The sequence below is a fragment of the Ochotona curzoniae genome, unplaced genomic scaffold (genome assembly GCF_017591425.1).
Source record: "Ochotona curzoniae isolate NIBS_2020 unplaced genomic scaffold, NIBS_Ocur_1.0 contig_2321, whole genome shotgun sequence".
NCBI classification, from domain to species: domain Eukaryota; kingdom Metazoa; phylum Chordata; class Mammalia; order Lagomorpha; family Ochotonidae; genus Ochotona; species Ochotona curzoniae.
In genome coordinates, this window is record NW_024465421.1 from 23,716,289 (window position 1) to 23,730,197 (window position 13,909).

The 13,909-nt window shown below is 63.6% G+C and overlaps 1 protein-coding gene across 2 annotated transcripts in view; it reads left to right on the forward strand.

Annotated features, from left to right (window-relative positions):
* The first annotated feature begins 1,475 nt into the window (after nucleotides 1–1,475).
* The window catches only part of LOC121151739 (polycystin-1-like), a 31,341-nt gene continuing 18,907 nt past the window's right edge, over nucleotides 1,476–13,909 (forward strand). For both annotated transcript variants that reach the window (XM_040973493.1, XM_040973494.1), the window contains exons 1-10: nucleotides 1,476–1,786; nucleotides 9,946–10,017; nucleotides 10,128–10,199; nucleotides 10,320–10,489; nucleotides 10,626–11,294; nucleotides 11,423–11,606; nucleotides 12,242–12,468; nucleotides 12,686–12,801; nucleotides 13,098–13,224; nucleotides 13,438–13,664. In XM_040973493.1, the coding sequence (XP_040829427.1) occupies nucleotides 1,581–1,786; nucleotides 9,946–10,017; nucleotides 10,128–10,199; nucleotides 10,320–10,489; nucleotides 10,626–11,294; nucleotides 11,423–11,606; nucleotides 12,242–12,468; nucleotides 12,686–12,801; nucleotides 13,098–13,224; nucleotides 13,438–13,664 (2,070 nt within the window). In that variant the 5' untranslated portion in view covers nucleotides 1,476–1,580. The remainder of the gene's footprint in view (nucleotides 1,787–9,945; nucleotides 10,018–10,127; nucleotides 10,200–10,319; nucleotides 10,490–10,625; nucleotides 11,295–11,422; nucleotides 11,607–12,241; nucleotides 12,469–12,685; nucleotides 12,802–13,097; nucleotides 13,225–13,437; nucleotides 13,665–13,909) is intronic.

The window sequence follows — 13,909 nt, forward strand, 5'->3', positions numbered from 1 at the left end:
GAAGATCATTTCACATACATTTTTGAAAAGTGAATTCAGCTCCCTCCAATGTCTCCTTGCCAGAATCAGACTCCCGGGCACATCCTGCTTCCTGCTTACCACAGCCTGTGTTGAAGTAGTCTGGGATTTCATTTCCTGATTATAAACTTTGCTTCTCAAACACGTCTTCGGTTCCCAAACAATGGCCGTGTCCTCCACGGTTTCTCATGGCCCACTCATGTTGCCACTGCTGTTTCCAGTGGGTGTATCTGTGGGCAGACTGTCCACCGCTCATCGCCAGCCTGGCATGCAGTTACAAGGTTGAGGTTGGGATCTAATCCTAGTCCTGTCATTGGCTGCTGTGGGACTTGGCAGATCTTCTACCCTCCTGGCACCTCCATGATCTCACTCGGTCGAGGTTGATGCTATAGGTACTGAGAATGCAAGGGGGTGTGAGTGCTTCTGGCTGCCGCTCACACTCAATGCCTTTCCTCCCATTGCTAGTACACCCCCCAGCCCAGAGGAGACCTGAGTGGGTTAGTGGGTAATTAACAGGGGAGCTTCCCTGAGGTCCTGGGCCTTCTCTAGCCCATGCCCCCTTGCTTTATTGCATGCCTGTAACCGCTGGCTAAGTCCTAAAGGGTGGGGTTAGGTCATGAGTGCTGCTCATGCGGTGCTGCTAGCCATGAGTTGTGCTGTGCTCTATGGTGGGGGCGCCAAGCACCGACCTGGAGCCCCAAAGACTCATCCTCACCCCACTTATCCTCATGGGTGTCCCTTCAAGCTCAAGACAGAAGTCCCTTGGCATGCCATAATCTCTTTGCTCTGTCCAACTGCCCAGTCCAAGGGACTTTAGTGCCTTTATAAGACTGTACTGTATCGTTCCAGAACATTTCCTCATCTCCCGAGGAAACCCCTAGCCCTTAGCTGTCACTCGCCCTTTCCCCCACGTGTCTCTTCCAACCTTGCGGTCTGCTTTGGGTTATTTCAATAAGATGCATTCCGTGGCGTCTAGTCGGCCTGCGGGGTGTGGCCGCGTGCTGCAGCCTGCATGCTACCTTCACTGCTCACTTAAGTTGTGCAACTACCCAGGGCTCGTAGAGACCCTGGGGCCCTCGCCCAGCTCCCACCCAGCCAGCCAGGCGTCTCCTCCGTGGGTTTGCAGGGACGTGCGGCGGGTGCACCAGGAGCGGGCCGCAGGCCACGGCCGGGTGGAGGGCACAGGCACCTGCTCCGGCCTCGCTCCGCCTCCGCCCGCGACGTAGAGCGTGGGGGTGGAGCCGAGCCCCGCCACGCCCACCACGGGGCCCTCTCGGTCCCGCCCACCCGCGGCGCAGGGGGCGGGGCCCGGCGCAGCCCCACCCCCGCGCGTCTCACGGCCGGGAGGAGGCGGAGCCCGCGGGGCCGCACTGCAGCGCGAGCGCGCCAGCGGGCGGCCGGCCATCCGGAGCGCGGCCTGGCCCGGAGCGCAGACAGGCCGCGGCCGCCACCCGAGACGCCTCGCAGTCCGACATGCCGTCCGCGGGCCTGCCCTGAACGCGGCCGCCTGCGCGCGGGCGGGCCTCGGCGCTGGCCGGGGCCATGCGCGCGCTGCGCTGACGATGCCGCCCGCCCGCCTGGCGCTGGCCCTGGGCCTGGGCCTGTGGCTCGGGGCGCTGGCGGGGGGCCCCGGGCACGGCTGCGGGCCGTGCCCGTCCCCCTGCCTGTGCAGCCCAGCGCCCGGGGCCGCCTGCCGCGTCAACTGCTCGGGCCGCGGGCTGCGGACGCTGGAGCCGGCGCTGCGCATCCCCGCGGACGCCACAGCTCTGTGAGTAGCCGGGCGCGGGCGGGCGTTGCCATGCCGCCCGCGGTCGGGGAGTCAGGGGTTTGGGGGGCCGACAGCATCGCCGCCAGGACCGAGCGCGGGCTCCGGGGGACCGGGCGGGCTCTCGGGGCGTGGGCGCGCTGCCGCCTCCGGAAGGGAAGGGCCTCAGGCCAGGCGGCTCCCGGGGTGAGACGTCCGCCGACTAAATAAGGAAAACCTGGAGCCGCCGGCGGTGCGCGGCGCTGAGCGTTTCCCTGAAAACCTCCGCGGGGTCCGGCAGTCGGAGCTGATCCGGGCCCGGTGACAGCGGCATCGGGCACTGCCCAGGCGCGACCCCGGGGATGGTGGCCCGGCAGGCCTGGCGCTTGCCAAGGGGCAAGGAGGACGGTCCAGAGGCAGGGGCGGGAGCGCTGTGGGGCGAAGGCTCGCGGGCTGGACCGGGCCAGCTGTGAGGAGGTGGGCGTCCAGCGCCCTGGGTGCATCGGGCTTTTCGAAGCCGGAGGAAGCACTGGCAGGAAGGTGCCATGTACCAGGCTTTTGCAGATTGACACGCGTGCCCTGACCCCTCACCTTTGAGGACACGTCCCAGCAGGCGCAGTCCGGATGGGGCAGAACAGAGGGGCTTGGCGCGGTGAGGTGCCCAGGACGCAGCCTTGGAAGGGCGTGAGGGGCCGAGGCGCAGACAGCTGTGGCTCAGGATCCCCGCCTCATCCAGTGAGGTGGATCCCTGGGGGTCCTCCAGCTCCTCAGCCAGCACTTGGTGGGGCATGGACACACTGCAGCTGGCTCATGGGAGGAGCTCTGCTGCCTGCTGGCTGACCCAGAGGCCTTGGTGGCACGGTGGCCGTGTGGTGGCATGTCCTGTGAGGACGGCCCCTTCTGCCTGTCCTGACACTGCAGAATTGCATCAGATCCGCACCAGCACTTGGTAGGAGCCGCTGTCCCTGCTGGCCCCGTTGCTCTGGGGGCACTCTGGCCCGGTCCAGGAGCCACCCTGAGCCTGACGTGCCTGTAATCTCCGGTGTTAGCTGGTGTTAAGTTTTGGCAACCACTGGCCTGGCGTGACTGTGGGCCATCAGGGTGATTTCCATGTTCCCCAGGGGCTCTCCCCGGACCTGGATATGGGCACAGGGACTGATGTCCCGCAGCTGGTGTGGGCTCAGACGGGCACCCCTGCGATTTTGGCTCCCTGGGGTGAAGGCCTGGGCTTCTGCCTTGCAGCCTGTCTTAGGGGACGGTGACTTCAGAATGTGGGTGTGACTGGGGAAGTGTCCTGCCATGCTGAGCTTAAGTTGAGGCGTTCATCAGGACGACCCCTGTGTACAGTCTCCCCTCCCTGTGGCTTGAACACTACTTGACCTGCTTGTTGGCGTGAGTCACAGCACCCCAGACACACCTCTGGCAGCAATCGCCATCTGGGTCTGGGTCGTGTCTCATTGTGTGGGCCTCCTGTCCCTTCTGGTCCTGCCCCCTAGGTCCCTGGTGGTCTCTGTACCACCCCTCTGGTGGCAGGCATGTCTGTCTGTGCCCTCCAGCATTGCTGGAGGTTGGTGGCGGTTCCCAGGGCTGTGTGGTGGGAGCCGGGCCTGGGCCGCGGGGCACTCTGGGTGACCAGTGGTGCTGACCAGGTGTGGTCTCGTGCGTGTTGGCAACCCTCCTCCTGGTCCTTGGCTTCGTGACCTAAAGTCTGGGGAACTTAAGGAGTTCTTGGGGCCTTGTCCCCTGCTCCCCGTGTGTGTATGTGTGTGTGGCAGAAGGTCCCCGGGCCCTGTGTGCAGATGTCTGGGCTGGACGTGTACCTGCCATGGCAGTTGTGTGTTGTTGGCTTGGGGACTGGCCGGGCAGCAGGGCCTCTTGGTTCCTGTCTCTGTGGCCTGAGCATGAAGGCTGGGGGCTGTCCCCACGGCCGAGGCATGTGCTGCCTCTGCTGAGGGAGGACCCGGGTGCTGTATGCCAGCCTTTTGCCAGGGTCTGTGAGTCCCAACCTGGGACTGTCACCCAGCAGGAGCCTGTGTTAAATCCACGGGCTAGAGGTGGGCCTGGCTTAGAGGGACTGTGGGCAGGTGATGTGGCAGCCAGGACTCCAGGGGCAGTGAGAAGTTCTCCGTGGGAAGGGGCAGTCTTGCGGGGTTTCTGAGGGGCAAGGCCTTTGTGGAGTGGGAGAACCAGTTGGGGTGGCGTGACAGGGTCTCTAAGGAAAGCAGTGTGGTTGGCCTGCAGAGGTGTGGGGAAGGACACTGGCCTGCACACCTGGCTGGCTGCCCCCACATGAGTGCCGTGAGCTTCTTAGATAAAGAGTGCATGTTGACCAGGGCACTGAAGTGTGTGCAGGTGGGCGCACGCCAGCCGCAGAGCTGTCGGCATGAGGGTGTGTGCCATGGCAAGGAGACACCTGCGCACTGCCTGCCTGCGGCTCACACCTATGGCACCTGCAGCTCGGTGAGAGCAGTGATTATAACAAGAATACAGGCCCACTGTTGCCCTCGCCCTGGCCTTGCTGGTTCTAATCCCACTCCCACCCACTCGTCTGAGGTGCTTGCCCCTTGTCATTCCTGCCAGCTAGGGTCTGGAGAGCCGGGCACCCCTGGGCACATGTCCACGCTCTTCAGAGGTGAGGCCTTATCCCTCTGTGCAGGCAGGCAGACACAATAACACCCGAGGGGGAGAGGGCAGAGCAGGTCTTGCCACTGCTGGGCCAGGTCGAGGTCTGCCATGTGGGTGTTGGACCCAAACATGTGGGCCGTCCCCCACTACCTTTCCAGGCCGTTAGCAGGGAGCTGGCTCAGAAGTGGAGGAGCCGGGACACAGAGTGGCACCCATACGGGATGCCAGCAAGTGTTGTAGGTGATGGCCTTCCCTGCCATGCCACACCGCCAGTCCTCCCTCGTGGGCTTTCATCGTGGTTCCTTTGTGTGTGTGTGTGTAATGCCGAGTGACAAACAGCACTTGGTCCGTCCACCCTCTCTCCTCTGCTTGTTCTTGGGACCTCAGGTGGTGTGGCAGCTGCCTGACTTCTCTGGCGTGCCTGCCAAGAGAGCCATGTGATGCTGTCACACGTGGAGCCACTTTGCACCTGTGGTGGGCACGCGTGTTTGGTGCTTCCTGGAGAAGCTATGCCCAGCCTGTGTTGCTCCTCTGTTCCCAGCCGGGGATGCCGCCATGTGGGTTTCCTGGTGACGCCTTCTCCTTCCCGTCAGCCAGCTTGCACTGGCCGCCATATTGAGAACTGAGTGGATGGTGGTCCCCACCAGATGCGGGCCGTGCCTCGCTAGCCTTCCCTGGGCTCTTCCTGGGGCACAGGGTGGCTCTGCTGGCTATAACTTTATCCCCACCCTGGGGCATGGATCCCCCAAGGAAGACCCTGGCAGGGGTTTGATTTCAACGGAAGCCATTTTGGATGGAGACATAGATTTTCCTTTCCGGAACATTCTGTGGTGGCCAGCGCCAGCAGAAGGAGCCAGCCAGGCCGGCCGCCTAGTGCTGTGGAATGAACACATCCCGCTTCTTTCCCTTGCTGCTGTCTGGGTGGCGGCGGCGGGTCTGCCTGCCCCAGCCCGGGCCTGGCCCGCCTCTCCAGGCACAGAGAGAAGCAGCTGGAAAATGCAGCTCATGTCCTTTCTGGGAACACTTAGTGCCTCGGCCTGGCAGCTGCCTCTGCCAAGGGGGCCCTGTGGAGGGGCTGCATGGGGACCGAGGCTGCCTCAGGCTGGGCTTGGCACTGGCTCTGCAGGTGGGTGGGATCCTGGAGGCCCCCAGGGGAGGGGCTTTGTCCCCAGGCCAGGCAGACTCCTCTTCCCTGGCTGGGCCAGCCTGGTCGGAGGAGCTCGGAAAGAAGTGCTCAGGACCCTGGGCCGTCTGAGTCAGGTGGCTTCACGCTGCGCCCTTGGGAAGCCACGTGCCCGCTACCCTCGTGAGGCCTGGCTTTCCTTCTGCCGGACCCTGCTGGCTACCTGTGGCTGGGGGAGGAGAGAGGTGGAGTCCCCCAGTCCCCCAGCCTCAGGTTGCTGTCTGGAGAGCTGGTGCCCTTGCTGGTTGCAGCAGCCAGGCCTGCCCTGCACGGGTGCTCAGAGGTGGTTTGGGGCTGACCAGGGCCACAGGTTGTCCTTTTCTGCCCCACCGCCCTCAGTGCTCTTGCTCGCATGTGGGCAGAGCTAGAGCAAGTCCTTGGTGGGCTGTCCACCCCGCTGGCTTGGCTGTCCCTGCCCCTGCTGTGGGGCCTGCCCTGCCAGCTGTCACAGGGCGGGTCCACCTTCTGCCCGAGGCTCTCATGCCGGACCCTTCAGGCTTGGGCTTTTCCCTTCTGTTATCAAGCTCTCTCTCCTCGCCTGGGGGCAGGGTGGGCTGGGTGGGCAGACCTTTCCCCCCTCTGGAGAGGCAGGGTGGGCGCAGCCCCCTGTTCTGCCCGCCTCTCCACCAGCACACTCTGCGTGTGTTTCTTCAAATTCGCTCTCTCCCCTGAACTTGAATTCATTAATTTAAACATCATTTCCGGCCCTGGAAGCCAGCCTTGCTCACCATAAGTAGATGAGAATGAAAACAGAATGAGGTGATTGGACTCCAGCTGGCTCCGGCTGCTGGCCGCCTGGAAGGAAAGCCCACTAGGGGACGTCGGCGGCCTGGGGAGTGCTCTGTCCGCTCTGCCTTGACCCTCGCCATGGCTGTTCTCTCCTGCTGGGGTCCGGGAGGGACCGTGTGGGGCATGCCCCTAGCGGGCTGAGGGGGAACCTGCTTTCTCTGGAGAGCTTGGGGCCTTGGAGGGTGAGTGGGCCCCTCCCTGCCGTGCATGGAGCGCTTCCATAACACGCGCAGGCGGCCCTCACAGCCGTCCCCAAGCCTGTTTCCAGCGTGGCCGCCAGCGCCAGGGCGGGGGTGCTGGGCCTGGCCTGCGCCCGCGCCGCTGACCACACGCGTCTGGAATGTGCAGTCAGCCCCCAGACCCCACCCGGCATCCGGGCTGGAGAGCTGGCACCCAGGGCTCTCCCCTTGGCTGCTCTGTGCGGGGTAGGTTCCTTTGCTCAGCTGTGGGGTGAACGAGGATCCGGGAGCCCTTGGAACTTAGGAAACATGGCAGCATCCTGCATCCTCGCGGGGCCCACCTGAGCTTGGCCCCTCTCATCTCCTCCCACCCCCACCCCAGCTGCCCCTGCACTGCTTGACCATGCCTCATCCCAGCGTCCTTCCTGCCCTGGAGGGCTGAGTCCTGTGCCGCTTTGAAAGTGGGAGCTCCCACCTCCCAATTCCTGCTTTTTTTTTTTTTTAAGATTTATTTATTTTTATTACAAAGTCAGACATACACAGAAGAGGAGAGATAGAGAGGAAAATCTTCCGTCCGATGATTCACTCCCCAAGTGAGCGCAACGGCCGGTGCTGCACCGATTTGAAGCCAGGAGCCAGGAATTTCTTCTGGGTCTCCCACGTGGGTCAGGGTCCCAAGGCTTTGGGCCGTCCTTGACTGCTTTCCCAGGCCACAAGGAGAGAGCTGAATGGGAAGTGAGGCTGACAGGAAACCGGGCACCCGTATGGGATCCCAGGGCGTTCAAGACAAGGACTTAAAGCTGCTAGGGCACGCCGCCAGGCCCCCAATTCCTGCTTTTAACAGGCGAGGTTGGAGCAAGGTACACAGGGAAGTCCTGTGAGGTGTCGGGGGCAGTCCAAGGGACACCCTGAAACAACAGGGCTGCGGAGAGCGGGCTCCGGAGTGACTGCTGGGCATTGAGGCAATGCCTGTCTCAGAACTGGAAAGGGAACCCTGCCTGACAGGGCTACCCTTGTGGCCCTGGGGCTGACATCCTGGAGCTGTGGGCGGGCACTGGCCGGCTGCAGCCGACGTCTTCTCACGCTGCCGTTCATTCCCCTGCTTATGGTCAGCAGCTCAGCTCACCCCGACCTCACCTGAGCCCTTCTAGCCTTGGCCTCAAGTCTCTAGGATTGCTAATTTTGGTCTTTGGGGGACCTTGTAGGGTCCAGGTGACCCAGAGGGTGGCACCCCCTTTTCCAGGACCTCTTGGGGAGTGCTGGGGGATGAGCTTGGCTGTTGGTTGCTGGAGGAGGGCACTGGGACGCCCCATGCTGTCTCAGCTCCCACATTAACCCGAGGTATGTTTCTCAAGAGGCCTTCTTACTCCCTGCGTTGGGGTCCAGGCTGTGGGCCCTCTGTATGTTGGGGTGGTTGGGACTGGGGACCTGTGCCAGCTCCCGCACCAGGAAGTCTCGGACCTCAGGCAGCCCATCCTTGCTCACAGCTCAGCCGCCATGGGAAGACAGTGTTTGTGGCACCACCGTGGTCTGTCACAGTTGTCACGTGGGCCCGTGGTCATCTCACCCCACCACAGAAGTGGCTCTTCCACATCTCCTTCTCACCTCAGGGGGTGGTGTGGAGGTCCCGGCAGCCGCTGTGGGCCTGCCGCCCTAATGACCAGCCATGAGGGCCTCGGCCCATGCTCCGTTCTGTGTGCGCGAGGAGCAAGCGGGAAGCCAGGCTTTGCTGGATGGCAGTGACTGCCAGAGGGTTCCCACATGTCGCTCTGCCCCTAGACCACGGGGCTTATGTACTCTGTCTGCCCACGGCCTGGGGGAAGGACTTAGAATGTGCAAGAAGGCTGGGAGGCCCTGAGAACGGTCTCAGCATTCTGTCCACGGGTGCTTCGTGTGCCACCGGGCCCACCTGCGAGACCTGCAGGGTGAGGGTGGGAGGGCTGGCTTCACCTTGGAGCTGCTTGTCCTGCCACAGGCCCCCGCGGGCAGCCTCTGTCCTTCTTAGGGAACTCCTGGATGGAGTACATGAGACAGGGGTCCAGGTGGTGCCTGGGACAGAGGCTTGAGCAGGCTTTGGCTGTGCTGACCCCGGCCTGTGGCCTCAGCAGCTGGGAGGATGAAGGCCGGTGGGTGGGCAGAGCTGTGTGGCCAGAGGCCCGGGCCTTCCGGCTGTGACGCACAGACCTGCACAGCCCTGTGGTGTCACTGTCACGGTGGGGGTTGCCCGGGGGCTGTGCTGAACCTGGGTATCCGGAGTGTGTGGAGCAGGGAAGTGCCCGGAGGTAGCTGGGGGAATGGCCATGGCCTCCCCAGAACCCGTCGGTGGGTTCTGGAGCAGAGGGCCGCCGGGCTGTAGATAGGAGCGTGCCACTGGGAAGGCCCCGGTTCCCCAGGCTGGGCCGAGCTAGCGCCTGCTGCCATGGGCTGCAGCCTGGCTGTTCTGTTCTGTGTCCCTGCCTGGGGACCTGCCCTCCAACAGGCTCACAGCTTGGGTAGCTGAGGAAGGCAGCTGTATCGTTTGCATTGGCATTTCTCCAGCTGCTGAAACGGAGTGATTTCCCCGTTTGTGCTTCTCTGTTAACTGCCTGTTTCTTAAGAGTGACTTGTGGTGCAGCAGGTTGATGCAGTGCTCGAGAGCTGGTGGGAGCCCCCGCTCTGACGCTCTGGGAAGGCAGAGGGAGGTGGCCAAGTGCCTCGGCACTGCCACCACCTGTGGTTAACAGAGTTCCCGGCTCCTGGATCCCACCTGACTCAGCTCCTGCTGTGCAGGCTGAACTCGGAAAGGGAAGATCCCTGGCCCTGCCTCCCAGCGCTCTGCCTGTCTAGCACAGAAGTACATGTTGAGTTATTTATGTATCTCAAGGGGAAGTGGGCTTGCAACCCCTGGCTCACCTCCCAAACACCCTTGCTGGCTGGCGCGGGGAGCTGGGGAGCTGTCACTGGGCGGCAGGGACTTTGTTACTTAGCTGACGTGGCTGCCTCTGAAGTTTGCATCAGCAGAGAGCCAGGACTTGCCCAGATGCTCTGATCTGCAATGTGAAGTTTTTATTGGGGTTCATATGTACCTTTTCCCCATTTATCTGATCTTCGTGCCCCATCTGAGATGGCACCCACCAGCAGCTGGCCACTGTTGAATGCTGGCCCTAGTGGAGAGGGTGGGTGGAGCCAGGCCTGGTAATGTGGGGTAAGGATGGGCAGTGCCTTGCAGGTCTCTGGGATTGGCAAGTCAGTGTGCTGAGGGACCCCAGCCCTCGCCTTGGTTTCTCTGGAGGAGTGTTCGTCTGTGTCTTGCATTGGAAGGACCCCCTGTCAGCTGCTGGAGTAAGGGGCTCAGTGGGCTGGAGATGCCAGGGAGCTTCCGGGGCCTGTGGGGCTCCAGCCTGACCCGGGGCTGCTCTGCTCCACAGGGACCTCTCCCACAACCTGCTCCGGGCGCTGGACGCTGAGCTCCTGGCCAACCTCTCGGCGCTGGTGGAGCTGTGAGTCCCTGCCCCGCTGTGCCCTGTCTCCCCGGCGGCCCCTTGCCACTGCCTAGCTACGGGGCTGCCCCGACCCTGCCAGTCCTGCTCTCTCTCTCTCTCTCTCTCAGGGACATAAGCAGCAATAAGATTTCTGCGTTGGAAGAAGGAACATTTGTTAATTTATTTAACTTAAGTGAAATGTAAGTTGCCGTGCTTTTGGTGGGTTGCACCTCTGGCCCAGCCCCTCCCATGTTTGAGACCTTGCGGGCAGCCAGAGACCTCCTAGCTGCCCTACTCCTCCGCCCCTCCCCTTCCTGCAGAAACCTGGGCGGGAACCCATTCGAGTGTGGCTGTGGTTTGGCATGGCTGCCACGCTGGCTGGAGGAGCAGCAGGTTCGTGTGGTCCAGCCGGATGCGGCCACATGTGCGGGGCCGGCCCCCCTGGCTGGTCAGCCGCTGCTCAGCACCTCCTTGCTGGATGGTGGCTGTGGTGAGTGCGAGCTCTGTCTTTCCTGCTGCGTGGGACTTGGCCTAGTCTTGCAGGGTCAGGCTTGAGGTGGGGGGAACTGGGGTGCCCTGTGTGTGCTGGGGGGCTAGGGGGCGAGCAACCTGGCTGCCTCTTCCAGGTGAGAAGTACGTCGCCTGCCTCCCAGTCAGCAGCTCGGGCACGGTAGCCACTGCAGCCTTCACTGCGCGCGGAGGACAACTGGCCCCTGAAACCTGCAGCGCCTTCTGCTTCTCCACTGGCCACGAGCTGGCAGCCCTCTCAGAGCAGGGCGAGTGCCTGTGTGGGGCGCCCCAGCCCCTCAACACCTCCTTGGCCTGCCTGTCCCTGTGCTCCAGCTCCCCACCTTCTCCCAGCCCTGCCTGTGGGGGCCCGAGCCTGCTCCAGCATGTCTTCCCTGCCTCCCCAGGGGCTGTCCTGGAGGGGCCCCGTGGACCCCTGGCCTCTGGCTGGCCCGCAGCTTTCCACATCACCGCCCCCCTCCCCATCCAATCCACGCGCTGGGACTTCGGCGACGGCTCCCCCAAGACAGACACGGCTGGCTCAGCCACCACCCACCGCTACCTGCTGCCAGGGCACTATCACGTGACGGCTTTGCTGGCCCTGGGGGCTGGCTCTGCCATGCTGGGCACAGAAGTGTGGGTGGAGGCAGCACCTGCTGCCCTGGGGCTCGTGTGCCCATCCTTGGTGCGCAGTAATGAGAGCCTCAAGCTTGGAGTCCAGAACCGTGGGGGCTCAGGCCTCGAGGCCACCTATAGCATCATGGCCCTGGGCGAGGAGCCGGCTCAAGGTGGGTGCCTCCCTGCCTGGCCCTGGTCGCCCTCGCTCTCTGCTACATCAGGCTCAGGGTTGGGGGAGCAACACTGGCACCCTGGCCTCAGGCACATGCTGAACCCTGCTCATGTCTGCTGCCCCCAGTGGTGCACCCACTCTGCTCTTCGGACACGGAGGTCTTCTCTGACAACGGGCATTGCTACCGCCTGGTGGCCGAGAAGGCGCCCTGGCTGCAGGCACAGGAGCAGTGCCGAGCTTGGGCCGGGGCCGCTCTGGCCATGGTGGACAGTCCTGCAGTCCAGAGCTTCTTGGTCTCCCAAGTTACCAGGTACTTTGCCTACCCACTCAGGGAAGCCAGAGGAGGGAGGGGGTCCCCAGGATCTGGGTAGAGGCCCAGGACTTGGGACGATTCAGGAGCAGAGGCAGATGGACCTTCGTGGCAGCCCAGCAAGTGCACAGAGTAGGGGAGCAGCTGCTGTGGGCCTTCTTGGGATGAAAGCCTGGCCCTTGGTGGCCTCGCTCGTCCCTCCAGGGGAGGACCCCAGACCCCACAGCCTCAATCCTGGTGCAGCTGCAGCGACAGCCTGCTGCTCCTCAGCTAGCCCCCTTGCTGCGGGGAGCAGGATCCCGTTGCTCTATGATGAGGATTGGGGCTAGACGCCACCTCTTCTCGAGGCCCCTAAGCGGGAAGCAGGCTCGAGCAGACAGGCCCTTCTCAGGGCGCCCGTGAAAGCAGGGGCCTGTCCACGTGGGCGCCTGGGCAGCCTTGGCTGTGCACCCTGATATGCACGTGCAGGTGTGTGTTGGCGAGCCTGCTTCCAGGAGAGGATGCTGACCCTGCAGGAGCGTTGAGCGGCCCACGGGGCCCCTCCAGACCCCCTGAAGGTGTGGGTGGCTCAGGCCTGGTCAGGCTGCAGCCAGCTCCTGGCCCGAGCACTCTGAGTTCCTTGTCGCTGCCCACAGGAACCTGGACGTGTGGATTGGCTTCTCGGCAGCTGAGGGAGCAGGGGCTGAGGCAGGCGCAGCCACCCAAGGTTCAGCCTTCAGCCTGGAGAGCTGCCAGAACTGGCTGCCCGGGGAGCCGCACCCAGCCACGGCCGAGCACTGTGTACGGCTTGGATCTGCCGGCCAGTGCAACACAGACCTGTGCTCCGCCCCACACAGCTACGTCTGCGAGCTGCGGCCTGGAGGTGCGGGGCTGCCGGGGAGCATGGGGGCTCCCTGGAGCTCCCTGGGGGGGACCTGCAGATCTGTGCTGTGCCTGGGCTGAGGCCAGAGAGAACAGGGGTGGGGTGGCGGGGGCAGTGCTGGCTGCCTCAGCCCAGGGCTGGCTGCCCTGGCTCCCCTCGCACCCACCACTGTCCTCACCCAAGGACCTGCATCTCACTGCACACTCGCTACCCGCAGGCCCTGTGTGGGACGCTGAGAACTTCCTCGTGGGCATGCCCAGTGGGGAGATACAGGGACCCCCAAGACTGCTGGCATCACAGAGCATGCTCCAAGTGCCCCGGGAGCCTGTGGAGGTGAGGCACCCTGACTCGCTCTGCCCCAGGACTGGGACCTCCCTGTCCTGGAACCATCTAGCCATATGCAGGACACATCCAGGCCCAGGGCAGGCTATGGGAAGCCACCAAAAAAGGTGGCATAAAAACAGCCAGGAATCCTGCTGCTGTGTGTGGGCTCCGCCTGACTTCCTCCCCACTGATGGGAAATTGCACCATGGATGTGGTGATCTGGCTGGTGGTAGCTGTTGGGGCATGGGGAGCCTAGACCGGGGCCAAGCAGGGTGGGAGCTGAGGCAGCCCCTTTGTGCCACCAGGTCATGGTGTTCCCGGGCCTGCACCTGCGCCGGGAAGCCTTCCTCACCGCGGTGGAATTTGAGACGCTGGAGCTTAGGCAGCCTGTCCAGCTACGGCTGCAGGTGTACCGGCCCTCGGGAGCAGAAGGTGGGGCTCCTGCTGGTGCTAGGAGTTGGGGGCTCAGCATGGCCTCTGAGCCACCTCACGTCTGCTGGCCGCCAGCTCAAGGTGGACAGAACAGGTCTGTAGGCCTGTGCCGTGACCTCTGGCCTGGCGTCCAGGCAGGACATGCGGTGCTGGGGGAGACTGCAGCGTGGGCCCGCCATCATCCGGGGCCATGCCCTGCTCCCTTGCTTGCAGGAGCCTCGGGGAACCTCACTGAGCCTGCAAGCAGGTCCCTGGAGAACAAGTTGCAGCCAGCCACGGAGGGCCTGACTGAGGGATGCAGCTGCCCTGGCGGTCAAGGCTGCCTTCCTCGGGACTGTGCCAACAGGTCTGCATCGGGGCTCTGGCGCCCCGCGGCCGCCTACGTGCTGTGGAGGGAGTTCCTGTTGGCCGTTCCTGCGGGGCCTCCTGCGTACTACTCGGTGCGTGTCCTGGCTGAGTCTCCGTGGGATCCTGCCACTCGGCTGGCCAGGCTCTGGGTCTTCACACTGGATGCCCAGATGCGGTTCTCCCCAGCTTTCCAAGCTCATTTCCCGCCCGCCCCTTCCCTCGGGGCATCTTGGGAGCCCCGCTTCCCCACCTCACGTCTCGTTTCTCAGGCCCTTTGGGTCTTCTCCAGTCAGGGCCACCCTCCCCACCTGCGTGTGGCTGTCATGTGGGTCTCTGC